The 15,875-nt window shown below is 39.1% G+C and overlaps 1 protein-coding gene across 1 annotated transcript in view; it reads left to right on the top strand.

The window, feature by feature from the left end:
* sos1 (son of sevenless homolog 1 (Drosophila)) overlaps positions 1 to 15,875 on the top strand; it is a 216,869-nt gene that overhangs the window by 182,418 nt on the left and 18,576 nt on the right. Inside the window, exons 3-5 of the mRNA XM_048600934.1 lie at positions 364 to 540; positions 5,777 to 5,887; positions 5,992 to 6,090. Of these exons, the coding sequence (XP_048456891.1) occupies positions 364 to 540; positions 5,777 to 5,887; positions 5,992 to 6,090 (387 nt within the window). The remainder of the gene's footprint in view (positions 1 to 363; positions 541 to 5,776; positions 5,888 to 5,991; positions 6,091 to 15,875) is intronic.

Raw genomic sequence — 15,875 nt, 5'->3', positions numbered from 1 at the left:
GCCTTTGACAAGGTCCTGCACGGCAGGCTAGTCATGAAGGTTAGGTCACTTGGGATCCAGGGAGAGCTAACTAATTGGATTCAAAATTGGCTCAATGGTAAGAAGCAGAGGGTGATGGTTGAAGGTTGTTTCTCGGACTGGAGTCCTGTGTGCCACGGGGGTTGGTGCTGGGACCTTTTGTTATTTGTTATTTACAGAAATGATCTGGATGTGAATGTACAAAGCAAGCTTAGTAAGTTTGCGGATGATATAAAATGAGGAGGTATCGTTGATAGTGAGGAAGGTTATGAAAAATCACAGCGGGATCTTGATCAGATGGGGAAGTGGGCACTTAATTTTTTTGAGGATCTTGGGAAACTTTAGTTTCATGTTATAATTGCTGTTGTCTTCTCACAGGATGTAGAAACCATATTTAGTCGTATTGTGGATATCCACGAGTTGACTGTGAAGTTATTGGGCCTAATTGAAGATACTGTGGAAATGACAGATGAAGGCAGCCCTCATCCATTAGTGGGAAGCTGTTTCGAAGACTTAGCTGAAGTAAGTTGTAAGATCAAAACAAAACTCCTGATGTGATTACTTTTTTGAATGAAATTTTCTTAATAATAATTGCTTGATTTTCCTGTTTTATCAAAAAAGCATATGTGCTGAAAAGTGCAGTTTATAAGTAAAAAATTTAATTTTTAACCTCCTGTCAAAATGGAAGAAAATACTTCTTGGACTGTGGTGGTGTTGTACCTTTTGGGGTGGGCTTAGATATTCTCATCAAGTGGTCTGGTCCTGTTGCTGTATATTCTCTGGTACAGAGATACTTGCAACTCATAAAATGTTAAGACCACTTTTGGGGTTTTTCTGAACTGCCCAATATCCAAAGTCACATAACCCACCTTAGATCAGTGTAAAGTGCTGCCTTGAGATCAGACCTCTTGGAAGGTGGATAAGCAATTGTGAGACAGGGTCACAGGTGAATTTCTAAACTGAGTAATTTCATGGTATATACAAAATCTTACAACACATGATAAGGCTATTTGGTCCATCATGCTCTTGATCGCATATTGAAAAGAATTAGCTCATTGTTTTAATTCACCTGGTCTTTCACAGCAGGCCTGAAAGTATTTACAAAAGCCTATCATAACTTTGATTCTGACCCTACCCTGTTTCGTGTCTGAAGCTGATCCAGACAGTTTGCTCTTTTGCCATCCTTTTCATCCTGATATGGGCTTCTGACCATGTTCTCCATCCTCATGACTACCTGTTTTCACCTCCATAACATCACTCCTGTCTACTTCAGTCTCAGCCCATCATGTTTTGAAATTTTGTGTTGTCTGCCATCTTTGAAAATATACCCAAGTCTAGGTTATAAATACATGTTTCAAAGATCCTAATACCAACAGCCAGTATATCTTCCCTTTACGTTTGCACAACATCTTTTCACCACTACCTTATTTTCTATTCCATAGTCATTTTTGTATCATGCAGCCACTGCCCATTTTATCCAATGGGCTTCAATTTTGCTGTCACGTCTATTATGTGGTACTTTATCAAATGCCTTACCTTTCAACTTTGTCAGTTACTTTATCAAAGAATTGAATCAATTTAGTCAAATGTGGTGTTTCATGAATAAATATGTGCTGACTTTTCTTCAGTGTCACTAATTATTGTCTCCAAAAGTTTCTCCCCTGCTAATGGTGGATTGACTGAATTACAGTTGTTGGGCTTATTACTGTCCCCTTTTTGAACAGGAATGTAACATTTGTAGTTCTCTTGCACCACTTCCTTACCCCTCCTAATTTAGTTGCCTTGAGTAAGTAGCTCCACCGTTGATGGCTATTGCTGTCAGCAACCTTGTCCTTTAACCTCTTGAATTTGCTCTCTAACCCTTACCAACTCTCAACAATTGCTTCTTTCATACAATCATAGAATCCCTACAGTGTGGAAACAGGCTCTTCGGCCCAACAAGTCCACACCAACCCTTGGAACATCCCACCTAATCTACAGATCCCTGAACACTACGGGCAAAAATTTAGCATAGCCAATCCACCTAGCCTGCACATCTTTGGACTGTGGGAGGAAACGGGAGCACCCAGAGGAAACCCACGCAGACACGGGGAGAATGTGCAAACTCCACACAGACAGTCGCCCGAGGGTGGAATTGAACCCAGGTCCCTGGCGCTGTGAGGCAGCAGTGCTAACCACTGAGCCACCGTGCTGCCCTCTTTCCTTGAAGTCAATTATTAAAACCTACTTCTTTGACAAAATGGTCAGCCATCTATCCCTAATATGGCATTAAATGGCTTGGTGTCAAATTGTGCTTCATAACACTCATGTAAAACCCTTTGGAACATGATTATTTTAAAAGTGTGTATCAGTATAAGTAATTATAAGTTCCTCTTCTACTCAATCCTGAATCTGATCCCCCTCATTTTGAGTCTATGGGCCCCAGTTATAGTTTTACCCAACAATGGAAACAACCTCCCTGTTTCTATCTTATACTACCTTCTTAATTTTATATGCTTCTATAATATCCTGCCTGCGCCCCCCCCCAACCACCCCCCCCATTGTTCGAAATTCCAATAGTCCCAGTCTACTCAATCTCTCCTCCGAAGCCAAACCTCTCAACTAGAATCAACTGAGTGAGCCTTCCCTGCGTGCATCTGCACCCCCTCCCCCCTGCCCCCGCCCCCGAGTACAAGTACACCCTTTCTCGAGTAAGGAGATGAAAACTGTACACAGTACTGCAGGTGTGGCCTCACCAGTACCTGGGCAAGCATTTCTGATATTCTTTATTGATAGTTCATCCTCGGAAATGGATGGATCCAGAAATAGGAACGTGTTTTTGTCAAAAGCATTATTAATCTATAAATTTAATGTCTCCTTAAATTGTTTGTTTTTGTTCAAAGACTGGCTGCCAGATGAAATTTGAGACCATACTGTGTGCAGAATATAGAGTATTATGTGACCAGTAGAAACAGCACAAGTAGGCCATTTGGTCCCTCAGGCCTGGTCTACTACTCAATAAGATCATGGCTGTCCGAATTATGGCCTTAATGTCAATTTCCAGCCGGTCTCTCAAATCTTCAATCCCCTTGCAGATCAAAAATCTGTAGAACTCAACTTTTGAATTTATTCAATAGTTCAATCTCCACTACGTTAGGATAAAAAAGATTAACAGCCCATGAGGGAAAAAATTCTTCTCCAGTCTTGAATGGGAGACCCCAGTTTGAGGAAGCTAGGGTCTCTGAAGTACCTAGTCCACCTAAGTTGGGGGAAAACCAACAGAAGCAACACTGCTAATGAGGAACAGGAAGGAGGGATAGCAACAACGGAGGACAACCCAAACATCCTGCTTACATGACTGTCGCACAGTCACTTTCATAGGACATTCCTTTCTTTAGTGACCAGGTTTACTATCTCTGCCTGCAGTAATGTATTAATTTGTAAATGCAATGGGTATTCAAGAATATACTGAAGGGCTGGGGCTAGCATTGAGAATTGGGTGGTAAACTCTACACTCTAAATTAGTCTTCTTCCTATAATCATGAGTGGCGTCAGGGGAGTTCAACTGTGGTAACAATCTGGTAATGCCTACAGCAAAACGAAATCTATTTTGACTTTTGGTTCTAATGATAAAGATATGTGATATATTCAACAACCCTACAAACATGATGTGTTTCCTTCTTGGTCTACTCCACCTAAGTCAAAATAGGCTTACTGTTTTTACAGGAATGTGGACTAACACATCTCACTACTTATGGACACTAATCTGGTGAGGACAAAATGATTGCTGTTGCTCCTACCTGGGTATCCTGCTGTAAGGAGGCAATTTTACTGTCATCCAAGTCAAAGTGGTGGCAGATGGTTGCCTGCTTACAGCAGACGTGACATACAAAAATGCTCTGTTCAGGTTTGTAATAACTTCAGAGCTTGGCTCTATTGGTTAACTTAGAAAACATTAATGGTCTAATACAACTGATAACGCTTATTTACTGTGTACATTACACATCCTTAGATGCTTAGTTCTCCGATTCAGCTGCAAGTTCTGTACTCATCCAGATTCCCTGCTCAGTCCCTGATTGAACTAGCAAGTCACATGATTCCTCCCTCAGCGATCATCTTTAAAGGGCGAACTACTACGAGGTTGATCACCATGTATGTCCCTGTTCTAAACAACAATTGGCTGGCTGTCTTTTATCAGCTCTTTGCTGTTGATGCCCAGGTTGGTCAATCTAGGTTGGGGAATAAAAACCAAAAGAACTGTGGATGCTGTAAATCAGGAATAAAAACAGAAGTTACTGGCAAAGTTTAGCAGGTCTGGCAGCATCTGTGAAGAATAAAATCAGAGTTAACGTTTCAGGTCCGGTGACCCTTCCTCAGAACTGGACCAGAAATGTTACCTCTAATCTAGGCTGGGGAGTTCAACTGTGGTAACAATCTGGTAATGCCTACAGCAAAACGAAATTTATTTTGACTTTTGGTTCTAATGATAGAGATATGTGATATATTCAACAACCCTACAGACAGATCACTGCAAAAATACATCTATTCGAGACCAGGTTGGCCTATCTGTTTCAGGATAGGATTCCTGTTTGTGTCCTGAGCACTCAGTCAGATTCAGCATCAAGCCAGTATTCATCTTTGAGCACTGTTTCCTACTGGTTGACTGTCAGAAAGACTAGAAGATTGGCAGGAGAACATGGAAGTTGAATGTGAAACTGTTGATGTCAGAAAATAATGGGGAACTCAAACTTGAGTACAAATGGTGGAGAATTGTGCAACAAACAGATGAAGACGAACATGAGAAGATTATTAACTCTCAAAGGTGTTCTAAAGGCGAGAGAGAGAGAGAGAGAGAGAAAGAGAAATGTCTCGACTCCAGAAAATGAATCCAAATCTGCTTCTGCTATCATGGATAGAGGTCTAAGTTGGAAATGCCGACCAATAGGGACAAGACAGCAAGCCTCACCTTTTGACTCACAGTCTATCCCAATCACCTTTGGGGCCCTGAGGCCACTTTGTAGAACCAGATGAGAAGTGCTTGCATCTCTTCTTCCAAAAGGTACACCGAGCTCTCTGATGAGCAGCTTGAAGGAAGTAGATGGATTGGTCTTGTCATTGACAGCCTGACATAATGGCTGGATCTTATGGGCTGAATCTAGGAGAAGCAAGTTTTTAAAAAATATTTAGTTCAGAAACTTTTGTACTAAGTTTAAAGGAGATGCGACTGAAGTCGGAAATAGGTATTGTCTCCCTAAGAAAAGGATATTGTTTAGAACGGTTAGGGGAATAAGTTAACTTTGTAAAACCCTCTGACCAGCAGTATTTGTTAGAAAACTGCAGGTTATTCAAAGATAAAATAAAGTCTAAACCCTCACTTGTGTGAGGATTCAAGTAATAAGCCTTTCCAGCTCACCAGACCAGAACTGGAAGCAAATGCTTGAAATTTTACAGTTTTAGTTGTATTGGAACTTGTTTTAAAACAACAGAGGGAACTACTGGTTGATTCTATAAGATTGCTATAAAATAGCACTTTCGAGCTATTTCAAAAGTTTTCATTTAAGCAAACTGAAGGATAACCTTATTCATGAAGTGCTTGCTTGTGAATTTATCATCTCAAAGCTGCTCTTAGTTTGACTGATGTCACCTGTTTGCAGATGTTTTGCCTTGTCCAAAAATTGAGTGCTTACTCTTTTTACTATAAATTTTACATGAACAGTGCAAAAATTCAACTTAATTTCCTGATATATTGACAGGCATCTATGTCTACTTTTTTTTCCAGGAGTTAGCATTCGATCCATATGAAAACTATGCACAGGACATACTGCGGCCTGGCTTTCATGATCATTTTCTCAGCCTTTTATCAAAGCCAGGTGCTGCATTCTACTTGCAGGTGAGCATTTCTACAGCTTAAATTCTACCGCTTAAACAGCAACTACAAATGTAAATGTAATTATTTACATAATTTACATAACGAATTGATGAATTTCATTTCAGTCAATTGGTGAAGGTTTCAAGGAAGCTGTGCAATATGTTCTTCCCAGACTGTTACTGGCACCTGTTTACCATTGCCTGCACTATTTTGAACTTCTAAAGGTATGATTAGGAACTATTGTACTTATTTAATACCAATCGTAATTGAATAAAATAAACTACAAGATACATAGATTACAATACTGTTGTGACAGACACAGCATGATGTAACTAATGTGTTTAATTTTTTGGAAAATAATTACTCGTGTCTCAACTCTGGAGAACTGTCGGTTGCAAGACCACACAATAGACTAACTGCTTTCCACACTACGACTGCATGAAAAATAAATGGGTGAAATACATGCTCTAATTGGAGGGCCTTTGTGGCAAAGTGGCAGTGCCTCTACCTCTGGGCTAGGATGTCCAGGTGTGTAATGACAACTGAACAAGTTAATTAGAAAATATCTACACTAATTGATGCACTTGTTGCAATTCCTCACTCTGAAGCTGTGTGAGTTGTCAGATATTTGCTCAAAATTCTAAAGGTATCATGATGTTGATCTTCCAGAATGTAATGTGGACCATCTTTGCAGAATTTAGTATGGCATGGTAAAGAAAACCCCAGGACAGGTATATATCTGAACAGAGATCTTTTGGGATATCCTTTACTCACGTCATCTGTCTAGTTTGAGAATTTGCCATTATTTGCTCAGACCTAACTTTGCTCTGATATTCATCGATGTGGCACCTTGTCAAGACTTCTGAAATTTGCTGTAAATTTTCCATATCCACAACAACATTTGAAAATAACTCTTAGGTTTGTCAAGCTTGGTCTTCCTTCCTAAAATCTGTGTCTACTTCTTATAATTATTTTTGCGGAAAATATAGTCTAGTAATTTCATAATTAACTAAAGATTCTAAAACTTTTTCCAGCATGGATGTTAAATTGCCTTAGTTAGCTTTTGTTTTGAGAATAGGTATTCTGTTAGCATCTTGTCAGATATTCAGTGTGCACCGATGCTCAATTTCTACAGCTTTTTCTTTTGTATTTTCCCATTCTCCTCAGGATCCAGTGGTCTCAACATGTTGTCCTAACGTTTTGCTTGACTAACTTAGTGTAATATTCTGTATGTTTGTTATGTATCTAATTTATTTTAACTTTAAGGATATTTCTTTGCTTCAATATTCTCCTTTTATAAAGTTATTGTGTAGTACTTGTATCCAATCAGTTTTTACCAACCTAATTCTCCCTGAAAATCAGTTTCTACCACTCCTCCTTGAAGTCCCTCCTTAAAATCGATCTCTTTGACCAAGCTTTTGATTGCCAGTCATAAAGTCATGCAGCACGGAAACAGACCCTTCAGTCCAGCTTGTCCATGCCGACCAAGTTTCCCAGCTAAACTAGTCCTGTTTGCGTGCGTTTGACCTATATCTCTCTAAACCTTTTCTATTCATGTACCTGTCCACATGTCTTTTAGATGTTGTAACTGTACCTGCATCTGTCACTTCCTCTGGCAGTTCACTCCACATATGAACCACTCTGTGCGGAAAAAGTTGCTGCTCAGGTCCCTTTTAAATGTTTCTCCTCCTAACTTAAAAATATACCCCCTGGTTTTGAATTCCCCTTCACTAGGGAAAACACCTTTTGCTGTTCACCTTATCTATGCCCCTCATAACCTCTATAAGGTCACCTCACAACGTCCTGCACTCCAGGGACGATAATGTCCCAACCTATTGCGCCTGTCCTCATAACTCAAACCTTCCAGTCCTGGTAACACCCTTGTAAACCTTTTCTGCACCCTGAACAATTTAATAATATCCTCCATATAGCAGGGCAATGAAAACTGTACACTGTACTCCAAAAGTGGCCTCACATGACATGATATTCCAACTCCCATACTCAGTGCTCTGACTAATGAAGGCAAGCATGCCTTCACCACCCTGTCTACCTGTGATGCCACTTTCAAGGAACCATGTACCTGAAACCCCAGGTCTTGGCGAATTTACACAGTACACATTGCTGCTGCTGAGCAGTAGTGAGGAGAAAGTAAATACTTGTGGGTTTGGCGCCAATCAAGTGGGCTGATTTGTTCTGGATGGTGTCAAGCTTCTTGAGTGTTATTGATGCTGCACTCATCCAGGAAAGTGGGGAGTATTTCATTACATTCCTGACTCGTGGTGAACCGGCTCTGGGGAGTCAGAAGCTGAGTTATTCACTACAATATTCCTAGCCAGTAACCTGCTCTTCTAGCTAAATTTATATGAGTTTCCAGTCAATGGGAACGCCAAGGATGTTGATTTTTGGGGGATTTAGTGATGGTAACACCATTGAACGTCAAAAGACATTGGTTAGGTTGGTTCGAGGTATACCTGCCACATAGGAAGATGGTTGTAGTTGCTGGTGATCAGTTATCTCCGCTCCAGGACATCTCTGCAGGAGTTCCTCAGGGTAGAGTCCTAGGCTCAACCATCTTCAGCTTATCAACGGCTTTTCCTCCATCATAAGGTCGGAAGTGGGGATGTTTGCCAATGATCAGACAGTGTTCAGCACCATTCATAACTCATCAGATATTGAAGCAATCCATGTTCAAATGCGAACAGACTTGGATGATGTCCATGCTTTGGCCCACAAGTGGCAAATAACATTTGCACCCCATCTCCATTAATACCCAACCATCCTATTATGCCATTTTGACTTGGTATCAGATGCTATCTTATTCCTGCTATAAAGCAACTTGATGCATTTCTACTGAACTAAAGATATATTTTCTAAATCTTAATTATTGTTTCTCCTATGTTAAATAATTGTCCAACCCAGGAAGCTGATCTGACATTTTTTACTTGTACTTTATTTCTTCACTTCTTAAATAGTTTGTGTCTACATTCCTCCTTTCCTTTTTATATTTAGTGACTTAGTCATTTGTCTCTTTTTATCTTATTGCACTTACAGGACTATGCAACAGCCCTTCATTGGTGTCTAAACTCATATATAAGTACTCATTTTTAGTTGTTTACTTTTTTGTGGTTACTTTTAAAACATCTTATTGTTAGCCAACTACCCTGTGTGCCAATTTTTCTTCCCACTTTAACTTAATACGTTTTTACTTAAGCTTCTGAGAGCTATCATCTTCTAATCAGGTGTCATTGTATTTATTTGTGTTGAGATTTTCCTTAACCCCGTCTTATTAGGGCTCTACTTCTAAAATGTTCACCCACATTCAAGTTACAATTGCATCTATTTTGTTACATGTGACAATTTTAGTAATTCTCTCTTTTTACATATATGAAAATAGAGGGGGTCCTGTAGATACCAAGGCTTAACAACTAACCGTGGATAATGCCAATGAGTATTCAAAAGTATATCTACACAATTCTACTAACGTAAATACTAATGTAAATACTTTTGCATTAAACGGGCTGATTAAAAACAGTCATGGAACCATGGAAAAGATAAGGGAGTGTGTCTGTGCAAGAGTCCTTTGCATCTGCTTTTGCCTCACAGTCTGCTCCGTTTCCAGTCAGCAATCATGTTGGTTACCAATGTCATTTTATTTACTCAATCTGAATACTTTATCATTTTGAATACCATTTAAATTTCCCCTTGCCCATCCCTCTTTCCTGCCAAGCAATTCTGTTTTCTTCAGCCCTGATATATTTATCATAAATTTCCTTTGCATCCTCTACAAAAGTGTTCCCATGATCAAATTCACTATGATGATTTGATATTCTGATTGTCAATAAATGAAACAGGAACTTGGATGTACACTTAAGTCTAGATTCTGGACTTGATAGGGACAGAATTAGGCCATTTTGCCATTTGAGCCCTTTTCCTTTGTCAATGACTTAACTCAATGTCTTTTCCTCCTTAGCTGTTGTTAACAAAAATCAATTTGAGATTTAAAATGAAAACATTATCTTGCATCAATTACTATTTGCAGCAGAAATAAATACAATGACTATCATAAGAGGAAAAAGAGCTTTGGAAACTAGTGAAGCAAAATGCCAATGTGTCCCCTGGACTGAATTGGGTGCATCATAAGATATTAAAGGAGCTAGCTCCAGGGATAATCCAAGTGCTGGTAGTAATTTTCCAAGAATCTTTGGATGTTGGAAAAGTCTGAGGTTTAGAAAACTGCCAATGCAACATACTTCTTCAAAAAGGAAGGAAACAAAAGCAATTATTTGTAAACCATTTAACTTAATGTCTACTATTGGAAAATATTAGAATCTTAAAAGGATAATATAGCAGAGCATTTAAAAATACAATACATTACCAAGCAAATCAGGATGGCTTTATGAAGGGGATACCGTGCCTAACAAATTTATTGGTATTCTTAGAGGCAGTAACAAGCAAGATAGATGGAGGGGAGCCAGTGGAGGTGATGTTTGGTTTTTCAGAAGGTGTTCAATGAGGTACCACACATTAGACTGCTTAACAAAATAAGAGTCTTTGGTGTTGGGGATCATATTAGTATGGATAGAATATTAGTTAACTAAGAATAGGGTGTTGGGATAAGGGACTATTTTCAGGATAGCAGCCTGTTAACTAGTGGGCTGCCACAATAATCAGTGCTAAGGCCACAACTATTTACAATATATATTAATGATTTGGATGAGGAAAGTGAGTGTACTATAGTCAAGTTTGCAGATGACATAAAAATAGGTGGCAAGGCAAGTGGCGAAGATGACAAAGTCTACAGAGGAGTTTGGACAGGTTAAGTGAGTAGTCAAAAACTTGCCAGATGGAATGTCATGTGGAAACATATGAGGATATGCACTTTAACAGGAAAAATACGGGAGCTACATATATTTAAATGGAGTAAGACTGCAAAAAACTGCTGCATAATGTGATTAGAGTCATTGAGATGTACAGCATGGAAACAGACCTTTTGGTCCAACTCGTCCATGCCAAGCAGATATCCTAAACTAATCTAGCCCCATTTGCCAGCATTTGGCCCATATCCCTCTTAAACCCTTCCTATTCATATACCCATCCAGATACCTTTTAAATGTTGTAATTGTAACAGCCTTTACCACTTTCTCTGGCAGCCCATTCCATACACACACCACCCTCTATGTGGAAAAGTTAGGTCCCTTTTTAAATTTTTCTTCTTTCACCTTAAAACAATGCCCTCTAGCTTTGGACTCCCCTACCCTGGGGAAAAGATCTTGGCTATTCACCCTATTCATGCCCCTCATGATTTTATAAACTTCTATAAGGTCACGCCTCAGCCTCTGATGCTCCAGGGAAAATAGTCCCAGCCTATTCAGCCTCTCTCTATAGTTCAAACCACCCCAACCCTGGCAACATTCTAAAATTTTTTCTGAACCCTTTCAAGTTTCACAATGTCTTTCTTATAGCAGGGAGACCAGAACACAATATTCCTAAAGTGGCCTCACCAATGTCCCGTACAGCCGTAACATGACCTCCCAACTCCCATACTCAACATAGTGACCAGTAAAGGCAAGCATACCAAACACTGCCTTCACTATCCTGTCTACCCATGACTCCACTTCCAAGGAATTATGAACCTGCACTCCAAGGTCTCTTTGTTCCCAGGACCCTACTATTAAGTGTATAAGTCCTGCCCCGATTTGCCCCACCAAAATGCAGCCCCCCACATTTATCTAAATTAAACTCTGCCAGTCCTCGGCCTATCAGCCTATCTGATTCCCCATGAATTCTGTGATAACCTTCTTGGCTGTCCACTACACCACCAATTTTGGTGTTATCCGCAAACATATTGACCATACCTCCTGTATTCACATCTAAATCATTAATGTAAAGACAAAAATCAGTGGACCCAGCAATGATCCTTGTGATACACCGCTGGTCACAGCCCTCTGGTCCGAAAAACAACCCTCCACCACCACCCTCTGTCTTCTACCTTTTTGGGAGACTGATGCAAAAATCATCTAAAGCTAGCATCCAAGTTCAGCAGGTAACGGAGAAGACAAATGGAATGTTGGTTGTTATTTCAAAGAGAATCAAACATAAAAATAAGGACCAAAAACAGAAATTGCTGGAAAAGCTCAGCAGGTCTGGCAGCATCTGTGAAGAAAAAAACAGTTAACATATTGGATCCAGTGACCCTTTCTCAATTAAACTTCTAATTTCTAGGGAATATGATCTTAGTTTGTCTAATTTGCCCTGTTAATTTCACCATTTGGAGGCCGTAAAGTTATGATGCACTTTCTTCAAAGCCTATATATTCCTTCTGAAGCTGTGGTGTCCAGAAGTTCTCTCAGTACACTGGATGTAGTCTAAGCAGGGGTGTGTAGCTGTGGACTAACTGAAAACTCTGCATTCGAGACTTCAGAAGATAAAGCCCCTTATTTAGTTAGCATGTATGTTTTATCTTGTCTCGGTTATTTACTCCCTTGTCTTCGTGATTTTAGCCCTATGAGTATTGTCTTATCTCTTATAGGTGCTATATTAATGCAGGTTTTATAATTCAAAAGGTTACGTTTTAAATATCCATACCTGAGATTCGAGATAATTTTGCAGTTCAGAGGGGAGTTTTCAGTGTTCAGAGGTGATTTCCTTTGAGACATTTGGTTTATAATTTAATTTGTTGATTTCATTGGTTTAGCTGAATGTTGTAAATCCCAGAACCCTATTTAAATAAATAGGGGAGTGCTGCCAGGGTCCTGATCAAATTATTTTTTAAAATGTACCTGGTCATTTATTTAATTCCTGTTTATGAGATTCTACTGCTGTAGAATGTCTGTCTGTATTTGACTGCACAATACAGATTTCAATGGTACTTCATTTTTGAAATACTTAAATCTAATAAAGTATTGTATGTGTTGCATTTATAGAATGAATGGCATGTACAGTTTATCTTGAACTAACTTTTAGTGGACTAGATTTTTACATGTTTGTACAGTAGGAAACTGTTGAAAGATGAAGATGTTATAATGTGCAGTGTAACAGTTGTTTATGTAAGATTTCAATTCAGGGTGTACAGCATCTTCTATTTGGAGCTGATTTGTGACTTCTAGCACATTTTAAGTTGGTGGACTTTTAGGGTCAGTCACTTGTTTTGTTATTTACTGCTAATGAAGATAACATAATTTGGGCCATTAAACTCTTGGAAATATGTGTTATTAAGGCACTCATTACAGTTGTGTCTTTGGATAAGAATTTTAAAGAGAAATATTGTTAAATCAAAACTTCTAAAGCATCACTTTGTAAGATGATTTGTTTTTGCATTGTAAATGAAAATTGTTAACAAGTTGCAAAAGCCTTCAATTTACTGCAAAGTAAACTTTGGGAGAGCTTCACATCTTGTGCCATGTTATGCAATCTCTACATATTATATACCCTTATAAGAAAAATACAAGAATCATTTCTGCAATGACTAGGCCCGCATTGTCTTCAAAATAAGAATGGTCTTTGCTGTTATTTAAATCCTTAATCAAACCATGCTGTGGTTTACCTTGTTTATTTCATAAATCTCCCTGTTCATCTTAATTGTGTCTTAAGCATACAAATTAGAAGTTCTTGTAGGTCATTCAGCCCTTAAGCCTCTCTGCCATTCAATAAGATTCATAGACTTTTATAGCACAAGTGGAGGCCATCTGGCCATTGTGTCTGCACCAGTCAACAAAGATCTGACAACACTACAACTTTTGGTTCGTAGACCTGCAGGCTATGGCAATGCAAGTGGATATCTAGAAACTGCTTAAATGTTTGAGTTTCTGACTCAACAGCCCTTTGAGACAGTGAGTTCCCAGATCCTATGACTCTGAGTGAAAATCATTCTCCTCAAGTCTCCCCTTAGCCATCTACCTCTTGGCATAAATCCATGCCCCCTCACCTCCCAGAGTCAGTATATTTTGGATCTGCTGATGTGTAATGAGGCAAATTTAATAAATGATGTCAAAGTAAAAGATCCCCTCAAACAATGACCATAGCATGGTAAATTTTAACATTCAGTTAACATTGAGAGGCAGGGACTTGGATCAGAAACTACTGTGCTAAGCATAAAGCAGTTAAGGGACAATGGCAGGCATTGAAGAACATAGTTCATGGCTCACTTCAAGAACATATTCCAGTGAGGAAGGAGGATTCTAGGAAATGGATAAGCTCCCTTCCGTGGTGAAGCAGGGAATTTAAAGATAGCATCAATTGAAAGAAAAATCATACAGTCTGTCAAAGGTAAGTGGTACAACAGAGGACTGGTAAAGTTTATTATTATTTGATCATATTATGTTGGGTTTTAAAAGACAGAGAAAATAAACTGAGGGTAAACTTGCAAGTAATAGCAAAATGGACAGAGTGAGTTTCAAAAGGCTCAGTTTTAAGTAAGGTACATATAATGGCTAAGGGGGCCATTTTCAAGATGGCAACTTGTAACTGAAGGTGTACCACAGAAATCAATGCCAAGGCCACAATTATTTATGATATATGTTAATGATGAGGAAAATGAATGAATTCTAGTCAAGTTTGCAGATAATGCAAAAATAGGTGGGAAGACAAGTGGTGAGGATGCGATTATAAGCAGGTGAAGTGAGTGGGCAAAAACTTGGCAGATGGAATATAAAGTGAAAAAATTAGGTTTTGCACTTTGTCAGGAAGAATAGAAGAGCTAAATATTATTTAAATGGAAAAATACATAGAAGGTGACATGAGACGAATTTGGGAGTCCTCGTCCTTGAATCACAAAAGTTAGCATCTGAGTTTAGCAGGTATTAGGGAACACAAATAGAATGTTGGCCTTTATTTCAAAGGGAATGCAGTATAAAATTAGAGATATTGCTAAAACTATACAAGACGAGTCAAACCACAGCTGGAATACTGTGAACAGATTTGGGCCTCTTATGTAAGGAAAGATATACTGGCATTGGAGGCAATCTAGAGGAGATTCACTCAGCTGATAGTAAGTGTGGAGGGATTGTCTTTTGAGGAGAGGCTGAGTAGATTGGGCCTGTACTGATTGAAATATTGGAGAATGTGAGGTGACCCTATTGAAACATATAAGATCCTTAAAGAACTTGACACAGTAGACGCTGAAATGTTGTTTTCCTCTTGTGAGAAACTAGGACCTGTATATCAGAATTAGGAATTACCCATTTAAGACAAAGGAGGAATGCCCTCTGAGGGCAGTGAATCTGGAATTCTTCACAACAGTAGGCTGTGGAGGCTGAGTCATTAATTATATTCAAGGCTGAGATAGACAGATTTTTAATATGCAAGGTAACCAAGAGTTATGGGAAAGGCAGGAAAATGGAGTTCAAGATGATCAGATCAGCCAAGATCTCATTGAATGACAAAGCAGACTTGATGAGCTGAATAGTTTACTTCTGCTCCTATATCTTATGGTCTTCTAGTTATTAACCTGATTACTACTGGAAAAAGTGCCTTGCTTTAGACCTGTCAGATCCATTCTCGATCTTCACTGCTCCAAGGAAAACAGTCGTAGCCTATCCAATTTTTTTTTCCACCGGTTCGATCCTACGGCATAGGTAGTACCCAGATAAATCTTTCTCCAGTGCAATTACATCCTCCCTATAATGTGGTGATCAGAACTTCATGTAGTATTCCAGTTGTGATCTTTTTACAGTTCCAGCATAACCTCCATGCTGTTGTAACCTATACCTTGATTGATAAAGCAAAGTATGTCTTGTGCCTTAACCACCTTATCTGGCAGCCTTGCAGCCTTCAGAGACCTGTGGAAATGCACACCAACATTCCTCTTTGCAAGGTGCTGTCAGACCAGTTTGTTGATATCCTCCTGCAGCTGACAACTATTTTCCTCCTTATTTACCACCTTACCAATTTTCATGTCATTCACAAATTTATTGATCATACTCTGTACATTTAAGTCCAAATCATGAATATGCACTGAAACAGGAAAGACCCTAGCTTCAAACCTTGTGTAACCTCGCTGGAAACAGACTTT

Source organism: Rhincodon typus, chromosome 9, assembly GCF_021869965.1.
Source record: "Rhincodon typus isolate 14 chromosome 9, sRhiTyp1.1, whole genome shotgun sequence".
Taxonomy (NCBI): domain Eukaryota; kingdom Metazoa; phylum Chordata; class Chondrichthyes; order Orectolobiformes; family Rhincodontidae; genus Rhincodon; species Rhincodon typus.
This window is presented reverse-complemented; position numbering and strand designations above follow the sequence as displayed.